The 27398-nt window shown below is 43.2% G+C and overlaps 1 protein-coding gene and 2 pseudogenes across 1 annotated transcript; 2 read left to right on the forward strand and 1 right to left on the reverse strand.

Moving 5' to 3' along the window:
• The window catches only part of LOC123076107 (glutathione hydrolase 3-like), a 67747-nt pseudogene extending 63670 nt beyond the window's left edge, over positions 1-4077 (forward strand).
• A 10512-nt stretch (positions 4078-14589) lies between these two features.
• On the forward strand, positions 14590-20241 carry LOC123073976 (polyadenylate-binding protein 3-like; annotated as a pseudogene).
• Positions 20242-21197: 956 nt separating this feature from the next.
• On the reverse strand, positions 21198-23267 carry LOC123073977 (BTB/POZ and MATH domain-containing protein 1-like). Its single transcript, XM_044496950.1, has 3 exons — positions 22888-23267; positions 22168-22381; positions 21198-21566 (listed from the first exon to the last, which is right to left on the reverse strand). Exons 1-3 carry the CDS (start codon positions 23265-23267, stop codon positions 21198-21200), a joined length of 963 nt encoding a protein of 320 aa, XP_044352885.1.
• Positions 23268-27398: the final 4131 nt, after the last annotated feature.

Below are 27398 nucleotides of genomic sequence, written 5' to 3' on the forward strand. Positions count from 1 at the left end.
GGATCCGGAGAAGCCAGTTAAAGAGCAATTGATCAAGTCTCATGCTCTTAAGAAGATGGCAGAACTATTCAAGAGGTGGAAGAATGAGCTTAAAAAAATTATGCATTATGATTTCTTGGAGGTGGACGAACATAGATACCATTACGGGAAGCCTCTCGTCAAAGATGAAAGATCTCTAATAACGATGATGCGAAGATTCATGATTGGTACATGAAAACCCGCAGAGAGTCTGGGGGGATGATATTTTGCCGCTGAGAGTTAAAGAGGAGCATGACCTTGTTGGAATTGATCTGTTGAATGTTCCATTTGAGGAGTTCTTCCAGTTTTTCAATCAAAAGGCCCTCGATAAATTAACGGTCACTTGCTACTGTCTGTAAGTACTACTTCTGTCATTAAGTCTCTATATATAGGTCAGCTCTTTCATTGCATGTATTTTTAATTATCCTCACTATATTATGCAGATTGAAGATCGCCGAATTGAAGAAAAGACAAATCGGTGATATTGGGTTCATTAACACAAATCTCATAGATGCATATACGGGTGAATTTAAGGCCAAAGAGACCGAGGCCAACTTGCTACGATCGTTTGTATTAAATCAAAACAAAGCTACCATACTCTTTCCTTACAACTTCAAGTGAGTGTGTTACTGTCTTGTGCATATTTGGTTTCCCTTATTAGTCCAGGTTATAGTAATGTAATTGATGAGTTATGCATGCGTGCGCAGTTTCCACTATATTCTCCTAGAGATTAAGCTTGAACATGGAGTGGTAACCGTCTTAGACTCGAGACGAAAAGATCCCAAGGAGTATGCGGACATGACTGAAATGCTAGAGAAGTAAGTTAAATCGATCATTATCGCACCATATCGACAACTTTATTCATTTCCTGATATCAAGTAATTGTTTTCTTTGTCTAGCAGGGTTTGGACAAAATTCACCTCAAAAGCTCTGGGACTGCCGAGGAAGCTGCGATTTACACCCGAAAGTAAGTACTACTAGCATGTTTCGTGCATCTCCTAGTGATTCAAGCGCTAGTTTCATCAATACCATTTATAGCTAGTTTGCTTATCAGTTTGATTGACCTCTATTTCTTGTAAAGTGGTTGTGGTAGGAAGCCGGGAATAATTACTGTGGATACTACGTTTGCGAGTCCATCCGCCACACGACCTGTGAGCGGGGCTACTCTGACAAACAATATGAAGTGTGTAAATAATAATATTCACAATTTTATTTTATTACCATCATTTCTGTTGAGTTTCATTTATATATATATATATATATATATATATATATATATATATATATATGTATTGACCCCCTTCTTATATACATATATATATATATATATATATATATATATATATATATATATATATATGTATGTATGTATATGTATTGACCCCCTTCTTCAAATTAGATGTTTCGGATGCGGGATGCCTACCACCAGATCGTATGCGAGCAATTCAAGAGGAATTGGCGGCATTTTTTCTTGACCACATGATCGATAATTATATTGTGTCGGATAGATATACGCGAACTTGTTGTTCGACCAATCTCTCGGAGAAGGAGAGGTGGTCGATATCACTTCTCTCTGTATGCATATGTTCATGACGATCTTCTGTTTCCTTCATTTGCTTACTAGCTAGCGTGTCGAGTCCTCTCTATACGTACAGTACGTAGCGTCGACCAAGCACGGAGATAAGAGAGGACACTTCTCTCTATTAGTTAGCTAGCTAACACAATATATGAAACACCTAAATTAACCCTCAAAACCCCTAAACCACCCCCTTTAAAAAAACCTCAGCTCCTGCCAGCTGCTGACGCGTGGACGCTTGTTGGTCCCGGTTGATGGTACCAACCGAGACCAAAGGGCCTCCTGCCTGGGCTCGCCGCACCGGCCATGTGGAGGCCCATCTGTCCCGGTTCGTGTAAGAACCGGGACTAAAGGCCTAGGGCTTTAGTAACGACCCTTTAGTCCCGGTTCAACAACCGGGACAGAAGGCCCTTACGAACCGGGACAAATGGCCCTTTTCTACTAGTGTTACCACGAGCAGTAATACTACAGCTAGGTAAGGATTTCAAAGTAATTAACATAACTGATTAGGTGGCATGTTTTGGTTAGAGAAAATAAAGGAAGGGGCCCCACCCCCGGTTGAAATCAGGGGGCGCGAAGAGGTAAGTTAAGGCAAGTTACGTAAAGTCACGTAGATCATACGTAGATGTAGCATTTTTGTACCACGAGTGCCATGTGGTGCTTGGTGTTGTAGATTTGTTTTCATCAAGGTCCGATTACTTAAGACGAGTGCCACATGGGGCTTAGTGTTGTAGGTGTTAATACATTTTTCTATAAATTTAGTCTAACATTAGGATGTTTAACTTTAAAAAAATAATACACCACATATTATGGAGGGGAAGTCGTACTAGTAATTGCTCACGTGCTCGTGGTTAACCGCACTGTTTATGTACAACATGTATGTAAATCAGACCATGTACGCCGCCGACCCGATGTCCAAGTTCAAGGGGGCGCTTGCCATGAGCGTCCCCGGGGAGCTCGCGGGCCTCCATGCCGCGTGGTCGAGCTACGGGCGTCTGCCGTGGAAGTCCCTCTTCGTGCCGGCGATCAAGCTCGCGCGCGACGGCTACACCGTCGTGCCCTATGTCGCCAACGCGCTCAAGGCAGTGGAGGCCAACGTGCTGGCCGACCCCGGCCTGCGTGCCGTGTTCGCGCCGGAGGGGCAGGTCCTGGTCGCGGGTGCACTCTGCCGCAACCCGGCGCTCGCGGACACCTGGACGCCGTGGCGGAGCACGGCATCTCGGTGCTCTACGGTGGCGCCGTCGGGGAGAGGCTCGTGGAGGACGTGAGGAGAGGTGGAGGGGTGGTGACGATGGATGATCTGAAGGGGTATAGGGTGGAGGTCAGCGCCGCCTTGCGTGCCGACGCCATGGGGTTCACCTTCCTTGGCATGCCGCCGCCGTCCAGCGGCACCGTCGGCATGGCACTGGTACGTCACTTGCAGTCCATGGCTCGATCAGTTGAGCGTATTCATTCAGCGATTATTGTTATGACGATGATTTGATGTGTATGCAGGTGTTGAACATCTTGGGTGGTTACAAGTCGGCGGAGTTTCTGAGAGGATTTCTGGGCGTGCACCGGCTGGTCGAGGCGGTTAAGCACATGCTGGCCGTCCGGATGGACCTCGGCGACCCCGGCTTCGTCAACGCCGCTGGGATCGTCTCGGAGATGCTGTCGCCGGCATTCGCTGATAAGGTCCGGCAAAGGATCGCCGACAACACCACTTTCCCTCCGGCCTACTACCTCCCAAAGTAAGTGCTCCGTTCGAATATGTCCCTGTCGGTCATCATCAATACGCATGCTTCCTTTCCAATGACAAACTCTATGTATGTGTGTCAGGTGGAGCCAGCTGCGCGACAATGGCACGAGCCACCTGTGCGTGGTGGACGGCGACCGGAATGCGGTGGCGATGACGACGACGGTGAACTACTACTTCGGCGCACAGGTCCTCTCGCCGTCCACCGGCATCGTCCTCAACAACGAGATGGACGACTTTTCGATGCCGTCATCGTACCCGACCCCCGACCACCTCCCACCTCCCACCGGCGCCGGCCAACTTCATCGCGGGGGGAAAGCGGCCGCTCTCATCGATGACACCGACGATCATCCTCAAGGATGGGCAGCTGGCTGGCGTGGTGGGCGCAAGCGGCGGCACCAACATCATTGCGGCGGTGACACAGGTGTTCCTGAACCACTTCGTCCTGGGGATGAGCCCTCTGGTTGCCGTGCAGAGCCCAAGGGTGTACCACAGTCTCGTGCCGAATGTTGTGCGGTACGAGGACGAGACAGTGGTCGATGGCGTGGTCATCGAGCTCAAAGCAGAGGCGAGAGAGTTTTTGCGGCGGAGGGGTCATGTGCTCAAGGGCACTGTGTGGTCAGCCGTGTGCCAGATGATAGTGCAAGACTTGCAGGCGCCAGTGTCAAGCGGCAGCGAGAACGTGTTCCACGGGATGCTGACGGCCGTGAGCGATCCAAGGAAAGACGGTAGCCCTGCCGGAGTATGATGAAAACAATTGCGTGCAACGTCTTAATCAATGTTTAATAAACGGAAAAGCTATCTGGCGAACCTTCCTCGGGTGGGCGACCGTGGCAAACAGCCTCCCTACCTTCACACGGTTCTCGACGCAGGGGCATTGCCATGTGAAATGAATGGAGGCGTTCGCTATCTGCCGATTCATGGCGAACTCTTGTTTTTTTTTTTCAAAAATGTGTAACAGAAGCCAGGTAGGTTTCGAAGGCATGACCTCTTGCCAGATTGTTGGGCTTTTTGTCACTAGGCTAGAGGGGGTCATGAACATTCATGTTAAAACTAATTTTTATATATAACTTGGCATTTTTAAGCCTCTTTGTTTATTAATTTGTTCGAAAATCTTGATTTTTACTACTTTCTCACAGGGCAGTTTATTATTAATAGAATGACATTTTTATTATAAGAGGATGGCAACTTCGTTATTAAGAGGATGGCATTTTTATTACTGAGAGGATGGCATTTTTATTTTTAGTGGCAAGGCAGTTTGGTTAATAAGAGCATGGCACTTTATTAATAGTATGATGACATTTTTATTATTTCGATGATGGCATTTTTATATTAATGATGGCATTTTTAGTAGTGAGAGGGTGGCATGTTTAATTTTACTGGCATGGCAATTGTATTAACAAGAGCATGTCATGTTTATTTATAGGGACAGTTACATCTATGCCCCTAATTTGCGCCCACCCTCAGATTTACCCCTAATTTCAAAGCCTGCTCAAATTTGCCCCTCCGCTGTTAGGTGCACTTACAGAAATGCCCTTCTGTGCCGTTACCGTCCGGTCAAAGCAGGTCAAAGCCGGTCAAAGGGCATTGACCGTCTTAAAAAAATAGCAAAAAAATCTAATAAATCTGAAAATTTGTGAGATCAAAGATACTCAGGTTTGCCAGGTGCGTGCAAATTTTCGTGCTGTTTGGGCATTCCAGGAGCTCGTGTCAAAGGAAAAACAGTAGATATGTAAGCCTGTGAACAGTAAATTCAAAAAAATAGCAAGAAAATTCAAAAAAATATGAAATTTTTTGGCATCAAAGAGGCTATGGTCTACAAGCTGCGTGCAAAATTTTGTTGTGTTTCGACATTGTAGGGGCTTGTGGAGAAAAAAACAAAATTTGGCTCAGGAAAAAACTTGGGAAAAAATGACTATTTTGTTTTTTATTGCTAGAGCTCCTCGCATGTCATTTGATCACAAAAACTTGCAAGCACATTGTGCACCCAAGCCTCTTTGATGCCAAAAAATTTCATATTTTTTTGAATTTTCTTGCTATTTTATTTCAAATTTACTGTTCACAAGCGTGCATATTAACTGTTTTTCCTCACCACGAGCTCCTGGAATGTCAAAATAGCACGAAAATTTGCACGCACCTTGCGCACATGAGTATCTTCGATCTCACAAAATTTTATATTTTTTTAAATTTTTTTGCTATTTTTTTCAGGACGGTCAAAGTTGTTTGACCGGACGGTAACGACGCAGAATGGCTTTTCTGTAAGGGCACCTAACGGCGGAGGGGCAAATTTGAGCAGGCTTTCGAATTAGGGGTATATCTGATTAGGTGGTTCGAGTTAGGGACAGAAATGCAAATGGCCCTTATTTATAATAGGAATGCACTTTTATTATTGCGAGGATGTCATTTTCATTATTTAAGAGGATGCCCTTTTTAATATTGTGTGGTGGCATTTTTTAATGCCACTTTTTTTTGCACACAAGATTTTTGGGTGATGACTAGGAATATGACAACTGTTGTGGAATTTTTTCATTTTCTAATTTTTGTTCATGGCATTTTCTAAAAAAAAACTTTTTAATGGGCCTTTGGCCAATTGGGTAGGGGTGGCCCTGCCCCACCCCCACCGTCGGAGCATGATGGGGGTGAGCGATCCAAGCAAAGGCGGTAGCCCTGCCGGAGTATGATGGAAAACATTGTGTGCAATGTCTTAATCAATGTTTAATAAACAGAAAAGCTATCTGTGAACCTTGCTCGGGTGGGCGGCCCTGGCAAACAGCCTCCCCACCTTCACACAGATCTTGACGCAGGGGCCTTGCCACATCAAATGACTAGAGGCGTTCATTGTCTGCCGATTCATGAAGAACTCTTTCCCCCAAAAAATGTGTAACCCACGAGCCGGGTAGGTTTCGAAAGCATGACCTCTTTGCCAGATTGTGGGCATTTTGTCACTAGGCTAGAGAGAGGGGTCGTGAACATTCATGTTAAAACTAAGAGGCTTAAAACTTATTTTTATATATGACATGGAATTTTTTGAAACCTCTTTGTTTTTTTAATTTGTTCGAAAATCCTGAATTTTTTTACTTTCTCATAGGGCAATTTATTATTAGTAGAATGGCATTTTTATTATAAGAGGATTGCAACTTCGTCGATAAAGAGGAAGCCATTTTTTTATTGAGAGGATGGCATTTTTATGTTTAGTGGCATGGCATTTTTGTTAATAAGAGCATGGCACTTTATTAATAATATGATGACATTTTTATTATTGTGATGATATCATTTTTACATTAAGATGATGCCATTTTTAATAGTGAGAGGATGACATTTTTAATTTTACTGGCATGGCAGTTATATAATAAGAGCATGTCATGTTTATTTATAATAGGAATGCACTTTAATTATTGCGAGGATGTCATTTTCATTATTTAACGGGATGGCCTTTTTACTATTGAGGGGTGAAAAAATTTTAATGCCACTTTTTTTTTTGCACAGAAGATTTTTTGGTGATGACTAGGAATGTGGCAACTTTTGTGGCATTTGTTCATTTTCTGATTTTTGTTCATGGCATTTTATCAAAAAGACTATCTAATGGGCCTTTGGCCCAATGGGTGGGGGTCGCCATGCCCCCCACCCCGCGCTGGGCGTTGGTGAACAAGGGAACTGTTCGCCGAAGGACCTCCCCCCGAAGAATGAATACGTTTGATGGGTTGCTCCTGGTGACTGGTCTTCGGATGTTGGGGTTCTTAATAAAAATTCTCAAGGGTGATGTGTTGTGTGCTGTCAACCCGTCTTGTGTTTGTGCCGATTCTATGGCTACAAAGTCCAACCACATTATTAGTTTGTAGTTTAGCTATTTTGGGCCAGTCTACTCTTTGGCGCTTGATTTATGCTTTGCGATTCGTGGTTTTTTCTCGCTGTTTCGTGAGTTGGTTTGGGTTGTTTCTTTTTGATTGACCGAATAATTGGTTCAGGATTTGCAAGTAGGCTGAAGCCCATAACTATATTTCCAAGCCCTCCCCCCTCTCTCTCTCTCTCTATCTGGTTTTTCTTAATGTGTTTCTCCTTTTTATTAGTAGGTTTTCATTTTCTCTTTTGTAGTTATATTTAGAAGGTTGCGAGAGTGTAAATGTATCCACATAAGTACTACGCAATATGTGCAAAAGTTACACTATTATAAGATTGTTTTTTGCATACTACAAAATGTTATGTGCAAGTTTTATGTTTTAACTTGTTATCATTGTCTTTCTTCTTAAAAGAGTAGTACCAATTGGCACCTATTTATTGATCCTTATAAAACTTCATTTTTATTTCAATTTTGTTGTTATTTCATTTTCATTCTACTTTAATGGCAATACAAATACCACTAATTCATTGCTTCTTATAAATACCACTAATTCATTGCTTCTTATAAATACCACTATTATAAGATTTTTCTTGTATATTATTGAAAACCCAATTTATGTGTAAATTGTGTGGCAAATTTGTCATTATTTGTTTTTATTATTTTTATTAGTTTTTTCTTAATAGGTAATACTATTGTCACTAATTCACTCTTTCATTAAAAAATAAAACACATGACAATTTTAATGATTATATTTTTTACATCTTGGAAGGTATGGAAAAAAAATACACTTGTCTCGTGGTAAACTTTAATTTTTGTATCTTCTAAATTGTGGGAAAATGTTTTTGTACTAGTCACATGGAAAGTTTAGAACATTATGTGTTCCATGAAACGACAACTTCAATCACATGGGAATCTTACTAATTCTATTTTATAAATCTTGGCTATTATTAAAAAAGGTACTTGAGTGGGTTATATCTACGGGGTAGGTCCAAGTATGTATAGGCCTAGCCAAACGCCCAGGCCCATAAAAAATAAGGTAAAAAAGATAATGAGCCAAAGGGATAGCATGTCGAGTCCATCGTAGTACAACCCAAGACATCAAAGACATTGGAATCTTTGCTCAGTTACTAAGCGTGGCGTCTATATCTCGCATTAAGCGAGACGAGAGGAAACACGTGTCTAAAGTGTCAGGCCGGCCTGTTACACGCGTGCAATCTTAAAAAAGACAGAAGAAACGAGGGAACCCGGGAATCGATCCCTAGTCTCAAGGGTGTTGGCAGCACTCCTAGTCTCTCAGCTCTCGAGTTCATGTTAAAGGAGCTGGGCTTGCCCTACTTGAGGCATAAAGAGCTGGGTTTCACTGGTTTTTCGGGTTTTTTGTTTTTCTTTTCTTTCTCTATTTTCTTATGTGTTATTCGGTTTTCTTCCCTTTTTCGCCTTTTCGTTATTTTTTCTTCCCCATTTTTATTTTTTCATTCATTTCTTCGGTTTTAAATGCCTTTTCCCTTTTTTGTTTCTTTTTTTTCTTCTCCAGGTTTTCTTTTTTTTCCTTTTTATTATTTCTACACTTGTTTCTTCGGCTTTATTTTTCCTATTTCAGTCTTCATTTTGTTGGTTTCCTATGTTTCTTTTTTTATTCTATACTTTTTGTATATGTCAACAACATTTTCTAATAGACGGTTAACATTTTTTCATATGACTTTAACATTTTGTAATACATGTTCAACATTTCTTTATACAGACTTTAACATTATTGAAATGATTGATCAACATTTTTGAAATACAAAGATTGACTTTTTTTCCTATGCACATTTAACATTTTTGAAATGCTTGACTAATATTTTCGAAATGCAATATTAACATTATTTGAATACATGGTCAACATTTTTTCTATATACATTTAACATTTTCTAAATGATTGATTAAAATTTCTTAAATGCATGATTAACTTTTTTATATACATTATCAAAATGTTTCATCATTTTTTAATACATGTCACATTTTTTGTATACAAATTTAACATTTTTCAAATACTTTTTCAAATGCTTGGTTACCATTTTTATATACATGATAAAAAATCACTATTTTTTAATACATGGTAAATTTTTTTCTATACTCATTTTAATTTTTTCAAATCCTTGATCAACATTTTTTCAAACGCTTGAATAACATTTTTATATGCATGAGAAAAAAATTCATCATTTTAACTGCATGTTCATGAGTTTTTCTACATATTTAAATAAATCAAATGTTTAATCCACATTTTTGAAATGTTTGTTCAAAAAAATTTAAATACTGGATTAATATTTTTTAAATAGAAGATAAAAATGTATACACATTTTTTAATACATTTTCCGTATACGTGATAAACATTTTCTTTATACACATTTACCATTTTTCAAATGCTTGGTTAACATTTTTTCAGATGTATTAATAGCGTGTTTTTTTGTAATTAAGGTATATATATGATCATAATTAAAGTATAAATAAAAGTTAAAAATAAATCAAAAAACAAAACAGAAAACATAATAAAATAGAAAAAAGAAGGCTGTGCCTTCTCGCGCTACTGGGCCGGTCCATCTGGGTCTCCTCTTCAGTGAGGGTTCCACACCTCTTGCTGAAGGCGAGACATAGGGGCGCCCGTTACCAAGTGCCTACAGTTGAACTCTACAAACAGCGCGTGTCTGAGTCTGAAACTTCAGCAACTCGGTTCACTCCTAAAAAAAAAATGAAACCTCATTGTTTATTTATAATAAGTCATGAACATAGACATAAATAATAACTTTTATAAATGCCTCTAAGGCATATTTCCTTCAGATTTGATGCAACCGAGCCTCTGCGGATTCGATGCGGCCGAGAATCCCACTAGTGGTCAGCGCAAGGCCAGGCCACGAGCTCACCGGTGAGGGCTCCACCCTCGACTTCCTGTTCGACCGATGGAGCAGAGCCCTCTCCCGCAATCTCCTATTGCGCTTCCGAGGCAGCCGCAGTGCTGCTGCTCGCGTCCTCAGGAGCAGTTACGCGCGTGTCCGTACTCCTCTGAATTTTCTCTCTGTAGGCTGCAGCTTGGGTCAATTGGAAATGACATTCGTCACTGAGCATCCCAATTTGAACTGCCAATTTGGCTTTTCTTAACACGTGCATGTCAATTTAGCAGAAGAAAGTGTCTTGTGCAGTGCAGTTTGGTTAATTTAACTTATTACTGCAATCGGTGGCTGCCAAGGCCCGTTCATGTTCCTTCCCTGTATTTGTTTATACAATACGCAGTTCAACATTGTCATAGAAGAAATTGACTGTTAAATTTAGTTTTAACAGATAAATCGGAAATGACAGTAGATGCAGTTCGGTTCAAGTAGGGAGCAGTGATGCCCTATTTTAGGGCAGCTATTGGAGACGTCAATTCGTTGTGCCCAAAAAAATCCACTTTTTGGTGTCTAAAATTTTACTCCAACCTCTTTTGATGCTGTACAATAGGGCACGAGGATTGGAGATGATGTAAGAAAGTTATAAAATGAAGCCCGTGGAATAAAAGGAGAATATTTAATGCAAAATAAATACTAAAGGATTTGAGCATCCATTCGAGATTTTTGTACACTACCATATCAATGCAAAATAATACGATAGACTCGAGCATCCCTCGGAGATTTTAACACACCACCATATTAATACAAAATAAACACAATATGGAGTCGACAACCCATCTGCGATTATACTTTCACACAATACCATTTTTCATTTCCATATAATTTTCAAGTTTGTGATCTTTTTGACAATACAAAATGCATATGAGGGCAAGTTCAATGACTGGAACAAAGTTGTATCCCCAATAATCGAAAGGAATTTTGTACTCCCATATGTTTAAACTTGTTGTAATCACAATGAGTTTTTCTTTGGCACACCCCTCTAAAAGTTTACACGAATCTTAAAGTTACTTGAAAAGGTTGTCGCTATATCAGCACGTAAATCAGTTGTACTGAATAGATTGATTTGGATACACAAAAGGCTATATTACCCCTTTTGATCGAAAAGGGTAACTTTTAATCTCCATCTTTAATCCGCATCGAAATTCATAAAGTTTTCTTCGGTATACCAAAGCAAAGTTCAATTGCAATTATTTTTGGTAAAAAATACGCTAATGTTTAGGAAAACCATATATATGAATATTATTTACCAATATATATGAATATTCTTTATTAAAGTTTGCATACCATCCTTATTTAATCACAATTATACTGACATGTAATTACCGAAAAAGGCTTCTCGTCCCGCTTTATAAATAAAGCCATGGCAGGATACAAACACACCAAAATGGAGGTCCACACAAAGGAAACAAGTTTAACAATAAGAAAGGGAAAATATACCCGTTGGGGGCAACAACAAAACAAGCCCGCAAAAGAACATAGCAGGGTCCCAAGGCGGGTAGATGACCATATGTAATTCGGGCGCAACCTCCTTATGTTTCCTTGTGAGATTGTCGAGGGTCGTCTTGTCCCGCCGCTTAGAGAGAGGTTTCCATAGCTGAAAAAATTCACACAATTTGGAAATTGCATCGGTGGCCCCATATGGGTATATATGTTCAATGACAAGTTTATTTCTATCACACCGCATGGTCCAAGCCAAGGTTCCAAAATTCACCCGCAACCTTTTGTGGATCTGCCTCTAGCAATTTGCCATGAGTTGATGCCAATCAGGGAAGTTGGTTGGGTGCTAACTATTGCCCCAAACCTCCCTAAAGCAACTCCACATGAACTGGGCCGACACACAGTAGAAGAAAATATGGTTCAGGTCCTCGTCAACCCCACACAGCGGGCACTGCCATTCCCAGGGCCGTTCTACCTGAGCACATGGTCACCCAAGGGAAATCTACCCCTAGTCAGCTGCCACAAGAATATTTTGATCCAAGGCAGCAGATGCACCTTCCAAAGTTCAGTCAACTTGTCAGGCCCAAATCCCGCCATAAGGCGATTATATAATGACTTAGTTGAGAAGTTGTCCGAGGGCCCGAATTTCCATGATTTGATATTCGGAGCCGCAGACAAGGTAACACTTGTCACACTGGAGGAGAGCGCTAACCATTCGGTGGATTCAAGGGGACCGAAAGAGCGACGGAATGAGAGGTTCCTCCCCGCATTCGCAACCGCCAAGGTCACCGAGATAGAAGGTTGATCTGGAATAGCGAAGAGCACTGGGAACTGAACAAGGAGTGGTCGATCTTCAAGCTAAACTATTCAACCAAAATGGGTGTCCATTCCTCTCTCGACCATCACCAAATCCCCAGACGGAGAACCGGTTTGATAGACTGAATGGCTTACCAAAATTATGAGCCTCTGGTCATGGAGCAAAGAGCGAAAGACCGCCCCTTAAGATATTTGGAGATATCTCATACCGACCATCGAGTCACTAACCGATTGACCAAGGTACCAAATAGGGAATGACCCCGGGAAGCAATTTAGGAGGTTGGCATGGAGGATCGCTCCTGCTTAGAATAATGCAGTACCATCACGTCACTTTTGGCGAAATAAATCGTCAAACCCGACATCTCTTTGAAGCAAATATGGAGGAACTTCAAATTTATTATATCCATTGGAGTTCGCTCCACATAAGGATGGTGTCATCCGCATATTGGAGGTGCGAGACTCCACCTACTGCAATCAAGTGGGCCACCGCCGCACATAGATGGCCAACACATCTCACTTTATACATAATGGCTGCTGAGCCATCAACAACAATATTAAACAAGAACGGAAAGAGTTGGTCATCTTGCCTCACCCCCTCTCGAGTGCTTAAAAAATGGGTCTGTCTCCGTATTAATGTTGATGGCAGTGTGCCCACTACTGACAAGCTGCATAATGCGGGTAACCCATCTATGGTTGAACCCTTTGCACTCAAGGGAATCTTTGTAGAAATCCCAACTAAGCATATCATAAGCCTTATTGAAATCAATCTTGAAAACGACCGCCTTTTGACGTTTAGTCTTAACCTCGTGAATGATTTCATGTAGTGCCAGTAGCCCATCATGAATTAGATCACCCTTAATGAAGGCGACTGGTTTGGATTGGTAATTTGAGCTACTATAGGTGCCGCCCCAATGGCGTGCGCCTTGGCTAGGATGCGGAAGATCACGTTAATAACCGTGATCGGTCGGAACTGGCGAATGTCCGTCGCCCCAACTACTTTGGAGATCAACGTAATCACTTCATAGTTAAGGCAGGATCGTGGGACCATCTTGTCCCGAAGCATCGTGGGACCATCCAAAGGACCACATTTGAGGATCAATGATGACGGCTGTTGGCAATAGCCTGGAAGTTCACCCGTAAATGTCAAATTTAAACGGCCTCGAAGACAACAGTAAATCTCCTCGTTTCAGAACAACGTCATGAGGCTATCCTCGAGAGCATATCTCTCCATCCATTCCTCCGGATCCAGACCCACCGTGGTTGGCCAATCATCAAAGGACTGGATGGCCACAAGGAGCTCTGCCTTGCGGATCCTCAAGTCTCGCCCAGGTTGGACCCCTAACCCCGCATGAATTACCTCGATAACTTGGTACAGTGATGCCAAGTGTATAACACCGACATCGATCGGTTGGGGAGTCCAGCGCCTCGAACCACTACTTGACCGCCTTGGCAAAAACCGGCTGGCATAGCTAGAACAACTCGAAATGAAACCGTGGTGGCGACAGAGGACTAGTTTCCCTGGATGACAACAAGGGGACATGATCTGACCAGTGGCGGTGCCAGCACCAGGAGGCTGTGCGTTCGAATGCACTAATCTTTTTGAAATGTCTTATTTTCTTGTATAAATATGAACAAAATTAAACTTGCAATAAAAAAATTATGGGGGACCCAACCTTAGTCAGTAGTCACTGCTCGAAGAGCTGCTAGGGGAAACTTATGTTCCCTTCAAATGCAACACTCATGATCTTTGTCTATTTTGCTCTTTGAAATTTTTTGAACGCCATCTTCAAAATGCTGAGCTGACAACTTGACGCTCGATCCAGTTTAGTATCTCTCTCTCTCTCTCTTTGCTGGGAATCTAGTTTAGTATCTCAAACATTAAATGGTAGTGATTTATGGCCCTGGAAACTGATCGAACGAACTAATTCCTATAGTAGTATATGTGGACCCAATCAATCTCTAGTATGCAGATATCTCCATAAAAAATACACTCATCTTCTCGAGCACAAAATTAATGCCCAATACTTATCATTATACAAAGAAAGGAAGTAATTAATGCATCAATTAGTGAGAAGAGAGTCGAGAGCATATCCATCCAAGAGCGTTCACCTATAGAAGCACCCCTGCTCGATGAATCCATCCTGTGCCTTCCGAGACTGTATTCCGTTGCCTTGTGAGCCAGCACTCTTGCTCGATCAATCGATCGATCCTGTGCCCGGCCACTGGTTGGCAACCATCTTAGGCAATGGCAGGTCGCCCGTTGCTGGCCCCGGCCGTCACGCTGCGTCCTCCTGGACCAGCGTTGGGCTCGAGGGCCTCGCTATACGTCGGTGACCTCGATGATGGCGTGGCGGAGGGGCACCTCTATGCCCTGTTCTGCAAGGTGGCGCCCGTGGCGTCCCTCCGTATATGCCGGGACGTCATTGGCAGGTCACTTGGGTACGCCTATGTGAATTTCTACAGTCGGGAGGATGGTGAGTGTGTCTTCATCTTTTTTTTGCGGGGTTGTCTTCGTCTGTTTACATGTTCATCTAATCAGGCTTGGATCGGGGATACAGAGAACCTACGAGGTTGCGTGGTTATAGATCTGTTTGGTTATGAAGTCTGTGATTTACTAGATTTCCCATACAAGATGTGGCACAACATGGTTGAAGTTCTATTTTGGCATTTTCTTGTTCTGGTCAACTGAGGCAAGGGTCTTTTGATGGAACGTGCGTAGATAGTGTGTTGACCTCCAGTTTGTAGAACAACGTGTCACTAACATGAGGAGTGTTGGAATCCGTAACCGATTCGGGTTTGCGTAAACGGATGCTATCAGAATCGGACTCGGAATAGGACAAATGATTGGCAAAAGCAAATGGACACACACACTGGTTGCAATTAAACGTGTTTTGACCTAAATACCATATATTTCTGTCGTAAAAGAAATTGACATGTTCCTATTATTGGTGATGTCTTTCTTATTCAGGTCGTAACACTTGAGAATTGAATCGCAAGTTGAATTGTAGTTTGTTGTTAAGTTGGGTTGGTTGTTTTCAAATTAGCCAACATTAATTGGTGTTTGTGTCTTAGTGAAAGGCTCCATAGACTGCTTGTGTTTATTATGAACAAAAGATAATAGGAATTTGGGCTAAAATCCTGTTAAGAGTTCTCCATAGATTGTGCACCATGGGGTAGAAAATCGCCGTAGATAATAGTGTTGTCGGAATCCGACTCAGAACCGGCTGTATGATTTGGGAAAAATAAGTAGACAAACACAATTGTTCCAATTAATATGTGTTTATCTGTTCGCTGAGTTATGCCGTAAACGAAATGACATGTTCTTATTACTGGTTGTTGTCTATCTTATCTATGGTGTAACATTTGGGAGTTGAATCGTTAGCGAGAGGAATTGTAGTTTTTATTAAATTAGGTCACATGATTTGTTTTCAAGTCAGCCAAGATTGATCATTGTTACCAATGAGGGAATGACTTCATAGATTGCATTTGGCGATTAGGAAGAGAATGGAATTTTGAATAAATCTCGGTAGGACTTCTTTATAGATTGGGTTTATGCACATTCCATAAAAAAACCAAGACCCTCGCTTCGATAGATCACAACAAGAAATATAACTTCAAGGCACTGTCGATTAGGAAGAGAATGGAATCAGCAGTTTGTAGATTCGGAAGAGAATGGAATCAGCAGTTTGTAGAACATGTTGCCGAGCACTGACATCAGTGTTAGAATCCGTACCCGATTCAGGTTTCGGATATGGCAAAAAATCTTTGTGGAAACAAATGCTATCGGAATACGACTCAGAGTCGGATGTATGATTCGGAAAAGTCAAGTAGGCACACACACTGGTTGTAATTAATGTGTTTTTATCTACCTATATATTTTTGTCACAAACTAAATGTTCCCATTATTGTTGATGTCTATCTTACTTACGGCGTAATACTTGGATTGAATCGTCAACGAGAGGAATTGTAGTTTTTTGTGAACTTTGGGTTGGTTTGTTTCAAATTAGCTAACATTAATGGTTGATTCCATCTGAGTTTATGGCTTCATAGATTTCTTCTGGTCATTACGAATTGAAAATAATAGAATTTGGGTTAAGATCCTATTAAGGTTTCTGCGTAGATTGTGCACCATGGTGTAAAATTTGATGCGGAAAATAATGTTGCCGAATATGTCAGAATCCGACTCAAAACCGGACATATTATTTTGAAAAAGCAAGTAGGCACACACAATTATTATTTTAATTAATGCATTTTTTCTACTTGCGGGATTCTGTCATAAACAAAATGTTATGTTCATATTATCGGCGTCGTCTATCTTACTTACGGTCTAACTTTTGGGAGTTGAATTGGTTAGCGAGTGAAAATTTAGCTCTTTGTTAAATAGGGCCACACGGTTTATTTATAAGATAGCCAAGATTTGTAGATTGCACACGGGAATTAAGAACATAAGAGAATGGAAGACATAAGAGAATGGAAGTAGAGCTTAAATTTCCTTACGATTTCATTGTAGATTGTGCATCATGCATGGTGTAGAACGTCATCGTGGAAGTTAACATTGTCACAATCCGACTCGGACTCGGATGTGCATATGATTAGGAAAAAACAAATAGCTAGAATTTGGTTACAATTAATGTGTGCCTATGTTCTTATTTCTTTCTATCTAAACAAAAGGACATGTTTATGTTATTGGTGTTGTCTATCTTTTCTATGGTGTAACATTTGGGAGTTGACTTGGTTAGTGAGCGATTTTTTTAATGTTTTGTCAATGCACTTTGTTTTCTAGTTTAACCAATACTCATTGTTGTTTCATTGATGCCTTCATAAGTTGGTGTGGCAATTTGGAAAATATGAACAGGAGGGAACTGAATGTGGGTTAAAAATTTGTTAAGAAGTTTTCTAGTTTGTGCACCATGGTGTTGAAACGTGCAACATTACACTAGGTAGATTGTATGATCACAATGGCCACATGGATTTCATAGTTAACCTAGTCAAATTTTCACCAGTTTATTCATACTCCACGCTGCCAAATTAGTGAAGAGCGAAATTGTACATAGTTCAAATTGGATATTAGCTTTGCATATCGGACATCCGAAAATTGTCTGTTCGATGAACATCCTGTCATATACAATACACCATGTTGTATCGTGGTCAATTATATATATATATATATATATATATATATATATATATATATATATATATATATACACTATTGTTTTCACCTTAACCTGATTTCATTTTCTTTGTATTTGTATGTTTGCTTGCCCTACTAGAGGATTTGAGTTTAATACTACAATTACCTCTAATAATTTTGTATGTGATTGTTTTGCAGCCAAACGTGCATTAGACTCTTTAAATTTTACCCCTGCCAACGGGAAGCATATCCGAGTTATGTTCTCGAATAGGGACCCAACGCTGCGATTGAGTGGAAAGGCCAATATATTCATAAAAAATCTTGTGCCAAATATTGATGGCAAGAGCTTGAGTGATATGTTTGGTCGCTATGGCACTATACTATCATGCAAAGTGGCCACTCACTTTAACGGTCAATCAAAAGGGTAGGGATTTGTTCAGTTTTCAGAGGAGACATCTGCCAATGATGCCATCGACAGCTTGAATGGCAAGTTGGTGAATGGCAAACGAATTTTTGTAGGTCTCTTCATTCGTCGTCAGGAGAGGCAGCCAAATATCAGCGTGAGTAATTATACAAATGTATATGTGAAGAACTTGCCAAAGGGATTCACTCACAATGACCTTCTGCAAGAGTTTGGTCCTTTTGGTACAATTACTAGCGCTGTAATCATGAGAGATAATGATGGAATATCCAAATGCTTCGGATTCGTTAACTATGGGGAATCAGAATGTGCTGCAGAAGCTGTGAAAAGTCTTAATGGTAAGATGATTAAGGATACAATTTTGTATGTTGGAAGAGCTCAGAAAAAGTCAGAAAGAGAAGCAGAACTGAGAGAAAACTTTGAGCGTGCAAGAAATGAGAAATTCAAAAAGTTTGAAGGGCTCAATCTATACGTGAAGAATCTAGATGATAGTATTAATGATCTAAATCTTAGAGGGTTATTTGAATTTTTTGGTGAGATAGGATCATGCAAGGTACTTCTCTATTTATTTGCTAGCTAATTCTGTTTCTTAGTATCATGGCTCACCTTCTTAACATTTTTTAGGTTATGGTTGATTCACAAGGAAGGAGCCAGGGTTATGGCTTTGTGTCATTTACAACCATTGAAGCTGTCCACAAGGCCGTAAGTAACGTGGTTTAGTTGAATGCAAACGTGCCCAATGCATCCAGTTGACTAGTTTAGATTATTAAATCATCTTTAATCAATGTGGTAGATTGACGGGATGAACAGGAAGATAGTCGGCAAAAAGCCATTGTATGTTGGTGTAGCTCAACGCAAAGAGGAAAGACGAGCGATGCTAGTGGTAAGTCTAAATTGTTATTTCCCAAGTGATCATTTTGTACATTAGGTGCCTTTTGCTGATAAGTGATAATTAGAGACTTCTTTTAATTAATCTTATATGCTGATAAGTGTTGTTTGAGTTTTGATATTGCTATGTGTCCATGCCTACTACATGTCCAATTATTTACGTATTATTTGTTTCATTTTTACACATAACTAACTAACTAAAAGAAAACCTGTTCAGTTATAAATAAGTTGTATATTGTCCCATCCTAAGAATAACATAGACTGAGAATCAATGTGGATGAGTGTTAACAAAATGGTTATTTTTTTACCGTCCAAATAAAGTTAAGTAAAACAAGTTCTCTCTTGTCACCCGTGTGTCACTGAATATTTGAACATTAGATCTGTCACTGTTTCAAGAATATATACAAGGGACACATCACAAGCTTAATGCTACTGACATTGTTTCTAGGCACACTTTGCTCGTATTCAGAACGCAGGAGTTCTAGCACCCGCAGCACAAAATTTTGCTCCCCGTCAGTTCTACGTCGGTCCAAGAGTGCCTGGCATGTTCCCACCACAGGTTTCTACAGGCTTCGGGTATCAGCAATTCCCACAACAGCATTTCACTCCTTGGGTTCCTAGCGGCATGACGCCATATACGTATAACATGCCGAGGCCACTGCACCATGCTTGGCGTGGTGTGCATCCAGAAATCAATCTACAACCACAGGTATTATGACACGAGACATGCCATTTTTTGATTTTAATTTTTTAATACTTAATGCATCAGCTGGTCTTGCAAAGTGTATCCAGCCGTGCCCATATTTAGATTATGTCACAAGTAGTCAATTCACCTGACTTTCTTGCTTTTACAATGCAGATGGTGTACCCAAATGCCAACCAAGCCTTCACATACATGCCAAATTCTATGAATGTGAATGCCAACGCTGTGATGGTTCCCCCGGGCTTCGCGCAAACTAATAGTACTGTCTCTACTCCATCTGTTCCAAGCAAGAACACCACCACCACTGCTATAGTTTCTTCTAACCCGGAGAAACAACATCTCGTAAGGACAATGGAATTATATTAGGATGTGCTATTTTCACAGTTACAAATTTTACTTGGCATGCATGTTTATATATTAGCCATTTATGTCAATGAAGGGTGAATTTTGAGTTTGGTCGTATATTTTGTTTACCTTGCAGATTCAAGACGAGAAATTGTACCCACTGGCTGAACAGCTTGAGCCAGAATTAGGAGGGAAGGTGACAGGGATGCTGGGTGAAGCAATGGAAGCTCTGCAAGGAAGGAAAGTGGAAGAGGCCAGCGATACTGTTGACCTCGCGTCGGTACCATCATCCTCGACCTCGAGTGTTACCAGAGATGCTATTGACCCCGCTTCCACAACATCGTCCTCGAGTGCTTCCGCTGACAGTGCTAACCTTGCTCCGGCACCGTCATCCTCGAGTGCTTGAATGCTGGTTCCTAATATCTCTATCTCGACTTGAAATTTAGATGGTTGGATAATGTTTAAGAAGATTCCTGATTTGATGTTGCTTCATGATATTTTCGGTCAGAGTTTTATTCTTGTTTGTTTGTTCTTAAGTTAAAGTGCATCTGCATTTCCCCCAGTATTTAGGATAACTTCAAATAAAAAATTAGACAGTGTCTTCTTCCTTTGGCAGGGATCCTAGTTTACGTCCAATATAAGGACAAGATAACAGTTTAACGGTATCTGTTAAACAATTCATGATGGCCTCGCCAAAAAAACGTGCAAATAGCTTCAGCCTCTAAATCAGCTAAATTGATGCTAAACAAGGGCTAAATGGCGCTAAAACTGCCAAGTAGTATATGGAGATGTCATTTACATGGACAAGTAGCATTTGCTTTTCTCTTCTACAACTATATCTCCTAATCTTTTGTAAGTTTATATATTACTAATGTTCAACTCATCTACCCTGGGAAAAGGCCCTATCCTCAATGACACAATGAAAATCCTAGCCCCCTCGCCGCCGTACAACACCCCAGGGTGTATGGTGTACCACAAGCTTGTGCCAAATGGTCAATGTGCCAGTGGGGTTGCCTCAGGTGAAGGCGGTGGGGGCGTGAACATGTGCAGTGGGATGCTAGGGAGGTGAGCGACCACAGGAAAGTTTAGAGTACTGTGAACATCTCACAGATTGCTAGATGTTTCATGTGATGTAGTAGTACATATATACATTCAAAATTGTCGATAGATGCATGGAAGAAACTAGTTAAGAATTCTGAGGCATACAATGTGGAATCGGTAAGCTTCAGTTCTACAACTTCAAATGACAAAAATAATGACCCTTAATTTTTTTGGAAATACTAAAGCTGTGGAATGTATATATGCTACTCATGATGAAACCTTTTCTATACAGTAAATATCGAAGATTAAAGTGTTTTTTCATCACTTCATTGCACGCTCAATGAAGTCGTTGCAGTAGATCTTGAGCTCCTCGCAGCGGTGTAGCAATGCCAGCTCCAGAGTGCTCATCGCGTTGTCTTTCAACACGAGATGAGCGAGCAAATTCTTGCACATGGCCTTCATCCTCTCCAGGCGGAACCAGCATGCCGCCGCCAGCATTTCTCTGGCTACCACCATTTCATTCACAGGAACCAGCTCGTCGGTATAGACAAAGTGGAGTACGGCCTTGAGCACGACGGCCTTCATATCGCCGATCCGTACGACACTGTTGGTTGTCGACACCACTAATGTTTCGTATAGAAGCAGCGACTGCATGGCGATGATGAGCCAGTGCGCGTGAATCTCGCTCTCCTGGACCAGGAACGCCACGTCTGACCATTGCTTGCTCACCATCAGCTACTCGAGGTGCCTACAATGTTGGACGGCAGCACGATGATCATAGGTTTGGCGATGGTGGTGCTAGTACTAGTAGTGCACGCCTTCGTGTGGACTTCAAGGTCGCAACGTATGGTAAAGGAACCATTGTGGCCTATGTATCGGGACTTTGCAGCATTCACCATGATGAACTTTTGAAACCCCCTAGTAAAAATATATTCAACAAAGCACAATCGACAGTGATTTGCCACTAGGGTCACCGGTCCGGAACGTCTTGGACAACTTGACCCTAGCAGTTCCAGGATCAGACCATAAACGGAGGTAGACGGATATGTGCTCCCCACCCTCCTCCGCCGAGTACCCAGACGGGTACACATTGACTGTCCAATCGTAACCGCCTATGTTGAATATGACTGAAGTGATTACTTGGCCAACACCATGGCTCCTTTGCACTGAGCTAAAGTTGTGGATATTAAACTCGTGCATGCCGTGGTGTTGTTGGTCGATGGATACCGGAGGAGGAGGAAGGAGAGCTAGTGTGTCGGGCCATGTTGTGTGTGGCAACTCTCTCATTGACCTCAATTCTAAAAGAGCTGCATGTTTCCTTGAGCTCCTCATACTCCTTGGTCGCCTTCACCGCGTCGTACATATCAGGGCTAGATGTTATGTACTTGATGCAGGAATCCTTGAGCTGACAGCACCTTTGGCGGCCCCGCACTAGCAGCAAAGTCGTCATGACAGTTGCCAGATCGATGCTCTCGCATAGTATGTTCTCGCACATGAGCTCGACGCTTCAACGAAAAAATAGCGTGCTATAACGGCGCTATAGTGCCGTTATAGCATATTCAGAAGGAAACGCTATATTTTAGCAAATTCAGCCGCTATGACGTTATTCACGTAATTAGCGCGCTATAGGGCGTTATAACGTTGTTGCGTGTAGCGTTATAGCGTCCAAATGATGAAAAATATTAGAAAAATAGGGAAGCACAGGTTTATTTTGTGGTTATTGCACGATAGATGTAGGCTAGGTGTTCAGTGTTCAGAGTTGATATATGTTAAATAGATTGACTACAGTTTGACATTCAGTTTAAAATGTGTGCTTCTTATCTGGCTAGATTATGTCTCTCTATATTGGTGTCTTAAGGTACTGAAATACTTTATTTGTGGATATATTTGGCATTTTTTGCAAACGCTATTTTTAAATATAGCATGCTATTAGCGCGCTATAACTTGTGTAACATTTTGATAAGGGGCTCGCTATATTTTGTAGCGTGCTATTTTTTTCGTTGGATCATACCGATTAGCGGCCACAAGCAGCTTGTGTACCATGACTTCACGGCCCCTCGCCATGAATTCCCTTTTGAAATTATTATGACTGCTTCCTGATTCCTCGCCGTTGTTTGGCTTGACGGGAAGCTCGTCAGTATAGATGAATTGGAGCATGACCCTGAATGTGGAGGCTCGCATGTCCTCGATCCTGACACGTTGAGCGGTGCTCTCCCTCATGTGACCAAAGAGCTCCGCGGCGAAGACCGGCAACCGCATAGCAAGCACAAGCCTGTGGGCGCGGAACTTGGTATCCTCGACGAGGAAGGTCACTTTTGATGAGTGGGGGATCTTTGCCGGACGTAGTAGAAGCTGCTGGAAATCCGGGGGGATGGTGGGCGCCGGCACCATGGAGATCAAGTACTTTGTTGGGGGAATGGACCTCGGGCAGGCAACGGAACCCGGATCCTTTACAAAAACATCGGGGCCACCAACGCTCCTCAATCCGGCTCGCCCTGGCCGGCTTCACAGCGTAACCCGGCCAGGTGTCGCAACCCGGTCTGCCGGCTGGCGCGTGCCAGCTGGTCCCAAGAAGCCAACCTCCAGCGACAAGTAAACATGGCTACAACACTCCCTCCTTTGCGCCGGCCCCGACGGCCGCGGCACTCCTGCCGACCAAGCCACCGTCTGGAGGCGCAACCCTGTAGCGAGGCGGCGCTGCCGCCCCATGACGCCCGGCACGGCATTGCCAACAGTACCCAACAGCCAGCCGTACCCAGGCCGGAGGTCCCAGTACTGCCCGCACCCGATGGACCCAGCGAGACCCGCGCCCGGCGGGCCCGACAGACTCGACGGCCCCCACAGCCGGCTCCTAGACACTGACTCCAGGGCCCTGCGCCCATGTAACATTACCACTGTATCGGGGGGGGGGGGGGTAGCTTATAAGACCCCCCGGTGCTCCTCCATGCAGAAGGTCGATCGTTCATCAGTAGAACACACTCACACGGAGAAGGAGCAGCCTATGCACTAGCCTGCATTCCTTCCTCCCAAAAACAGCAGCAGGAGCAAGCTTGTATCCACCTCATATAAACCACACTCGGCAGGACTAAGGGTGTTGTCTCTCCGGAGAACCCCAAATCTGGGTACGTCTCGTGTCCCACACTTGCGCGTGCCAACCTCGCCTCTGGAGCCCACCGGTGTCCTTGTCCTGTCCCCCCTTTTAGCCATCCCATGGCATCCCCCGTGAGACCACCACAACAGTTGGCGCCCACCGTGGGGCAGCTCGAGGCATCGGCCGGAGTCACGTTCCAGACGGGGCCCTTCACCGACTGCGGCGTGCACGGTTTGGTCCCCGCGCCCAGCGCGGTGCCGGCCGGCCCCGCCGGCTCGTCCGTCGTCCCCTTTGGCGCGCCACGCATCTCCGACACGCTCGCCTCCGACAAGTACCCCAGCGACGAGCTCGACGTCACCGACTCCCCCGTCCCCGTTGGCTGCGACATCTCCGACGACGTGGCGGATCTCTGCACCCACGTAGAGGTGCTCGTCACTAGCTTCGCCTCTACTTCATCCAGCGTCGCGGCCAGGGCCGCAGCCCACTGGGCTAATACGTGACCCGCTGCAGAACCTCAGCGTCCTTATCACCACCGCCGCCAACACCACTGAGGCCAGGGTTCGGCTTGTGGAGGAGCGCGTGCGCCTGCTGGACGAGGCCACGGCGCTCGCTGCTACGCAGCGCCGGCTGGAGTACATCCAGCGGGAGCACGACGCCGCGTACGGCTTCACGCCGGCAATGGTCGAGCCTAGCCGGGTTGCTGGATGACACCCCTTCAAGGTCAGTGACCTTGCTTGAGGATCAAAATTCACTTCACCATTCTAGCTAGGTATTATAGTTTCGTGCTTGCATCGCAGACTGCTATCTAGTTCTGGACATGCAAGCCAGTTGTTTCTAGTTTGTTTCTGTTTGGATGTATGGTTAAGTCCATATGTGTTATTTCTGAAAAAATGCTTGCGTCCTTTTTATTTATCTCAATAGTTCGTTCATGTTGCTGTGTGTGTGGATGAATCCTTTCCGGTTTCATTGTCATATGTTGTGTAATACTGTAGGAATAAGTCTCTCATGTTTCCATCTGTCCTAATATTCCTCTTTATTGTATATATAATCCTTAATTTCATCTTTACTTACAGGTTCTGAAACTGACTGTGCATCCGTGAACATGTGTGTGTTTGTTGGATTGCATTCTCATCCTAGTAGTTTTTTTTGAGAATCACCGCGGGGGGGTTCCCCACCTGAATATATTACTCAAACGGCTGCAAAAGCAGCGAGTACAGAATTACAGCGGCACGGTGCAGCATGCAGAGAGGAAGGAACGCCACGAGAAGACGTCCTCCTTGTCACCCATGTCGAGACGGTGTGACCAAAGGTCTAGGTCAGAGATCAAGTTTCTAATTGTTATTAAAGAACGTTGATCGATTCTCCTAAACATCATGTCATTACGCGCTGCCCAAATCTTCCAGAGTAGAGCGAGGAGGACGAAGGACCAAGCATTCTTGGGTAGGTGTTGAGGCAGCGGGGTGTCCCAAAGCTCATTGAGATCGTCAGACGAGGGCGGGAAGCCTACTCGTTGCCAAATCCTATTGGCAAGAGGACATGTGATGAAGATGTGAGTGGAGTCTTCAGGTGATGTAGCACAGTGAGGGCATAGGTTGGAGGAGATTATATGCTTATGGGCTAGGTTCACTCCAGTGTGGAGGCGATCTTTGAAAAGAAGCCAAGCAAAAATCTTGATCTTGCGAGGAGCCTTGGTGCCCCAGATGAGGGGGGCAATGAGATCCGTGTCTGGCTTGGTCATGAGTGTGCCGTATGCTTGCTTGGTGGAGAAGTCATGCCCTTGGAGTAGGAATCGTTGATCTTCCTCAGTCGATGGCGTGAAGTCCTGCAAAACAGCCAAAAGCGAAGCAAGCTCTCGCTCTGCTGTTAGAGAGATACGATTACGGAGGTTGGCTTCGATACCGAAGCGCAAAATGTTAGCTACTTTAACTAGTTGTAGGATGGAGTGCGAGAAGAGGCGCGGGAAGGTGGTAGCTAGGGGTTTTGGTGTGAGCCATGTATCCATCCAGAAGTATGTGTGTGTGCCACTGTTGGTGAGTACAAAGGTGATTGGCTGGAGGGTTGGAATCTGTTGGGTTATCGTGCGGCACAAGAAGGAGGTTTGGGGGGTCGAAGAGACGAGGGCGTTTGGGTCTTGGAGATCTAGCCAGTCTAGCCAAGGTGACTGAACGGAGGAGAGTGCTTTGACGGCAAACTTCATTAGGAGGTAGTTGTTTTGAACGTGTAGGCTTTTGAGCCCTAAACCACCGAATTTTTTTGGCGAGCAAACGTTTTTCCACACAATCAGACACTGAGCACCCGAGCAGGCATCTTCACCAGCCTAGAAAAATGACCTCCTTGGAGAGTCGATGACTTTGAGGGTCTTTTTTGGGATACGGAATACATACATGAAGTATGTAAGGAGGGAGTCGAGGACCGCGGATATGAGGATGAGTCGATCGCCTTTGTCTAAAAGTTTTGCGCGCCAACCATTTAGTAATTTCCAAGATCGGGCAATCAAGTGAGCGAACGCATTGGAGGGGGGGCTTGGTGGGGGCAAGGGGGAGTCCTAGGTAAGTTTGAGGGAAGGGTGCGCGCGAGCATCCCATGGCAAGAGCAGCAGCATCAGCTATGTTTTCATCTGTGTGTAGGGTGGCCATGGTAGTTTTGGAGAAGTTGATGGTGAGTCTGGTAGCTTGCGCAAAGTTATTTAGGATTTTTTTGGGGGCTGTGGCAGCAAGGGGGGAGGCGGCTGCAATAATAAGTGTATCATCGGCGTATTGGAGAGTTTGATCTGCTGTGTCGATGAAAATCCACAGGAGGCTGCAAAATGGTCGGGAGTTACCATAGTTTTGTCTCCCTTAATTAACTAATCGCTGACTCAGTTTCAATTGTTGACCCGCCCGCTGAGTTCAGCATGAAGTTTTGGTTTGACGTTTTCATTGCGGTGCTTGCAGAATGATGTCGTGACAGTACTGCACAATTAATTAATAACGGCGAAAAACATCACAGTGCTTTTCGTCGTGCCCACACGCTGTGGAGACGCCGGCATGCTAGAGCTATGATGGTGAAGTTACTGGATGTAGGACCTATGGCATACTATGACTGTTGACTTGTTTCAGCGAGAACTTCAGTGAGATTTTACCTTGCTCCAATTAATCAATCAGAGAACTCATGATTCTACATGTCACAACCCTACTTTGGTGTTTACAGATTACAAAGAGATTCCCCAATCCGTAAAAGAAAAGGTGGATGCCAAGCTGAATAGCCGTGAGATGTCTGGAGCTGGGATTCTGAAAAGTATGTGTAAGTTCTTCTGGCTTTCTCTCAAATATTAACTTCTTCGTATGCGCGCGCTTATGTAGAAACAACAAATGCCTCAGATATCTACTAAAAGATCATGTGTTGATGATATTTGAGCAAAGAAGTTTGTAATTTCCCAATCTACGTTACTA

Source organism: Triticum aestivum, chromosome 3D (genome assembly GCF_018294505.1).
Source record: "Triticum aestivum cultivar Chinese Spring chromosome 3D, IWGSC CS RefSeq v2.1, whole genome shotgun sequence".
Taxonomy (NCBI): domain Eukaryota; kingdom Viridiplantae; phylum Streptophyta; class Magnoliopsida; order Poales; family Poaceae; genus Triticum; species Triticum aestivum.

Bases quoted from the DNA above. Each gene is read 5' to 3' on its own strand.
- LOC123073977 (XM_044496950.1), bottom strand. From the start codon at position 23,267: ATGGTGCCGGCGCCCACCATCCCCCCGGATTTCCAGCAGCTTCTACTA. The intron at 22,382-22,887 runs GTATGATCCAAC...TTTTCGTTGAAG, and splicing joins CTGCTTGTGGCCGCTAATCG to CGTCGAGCTCATGTGCGAGA. The intron at 21,567-22,167 runs GTCAATGAGAGA...TTCCTGGTCCAG, and splicing joins GCAGCTCTTTTAGAATTGAG to GAGAGCGAGATTCACGCGCA.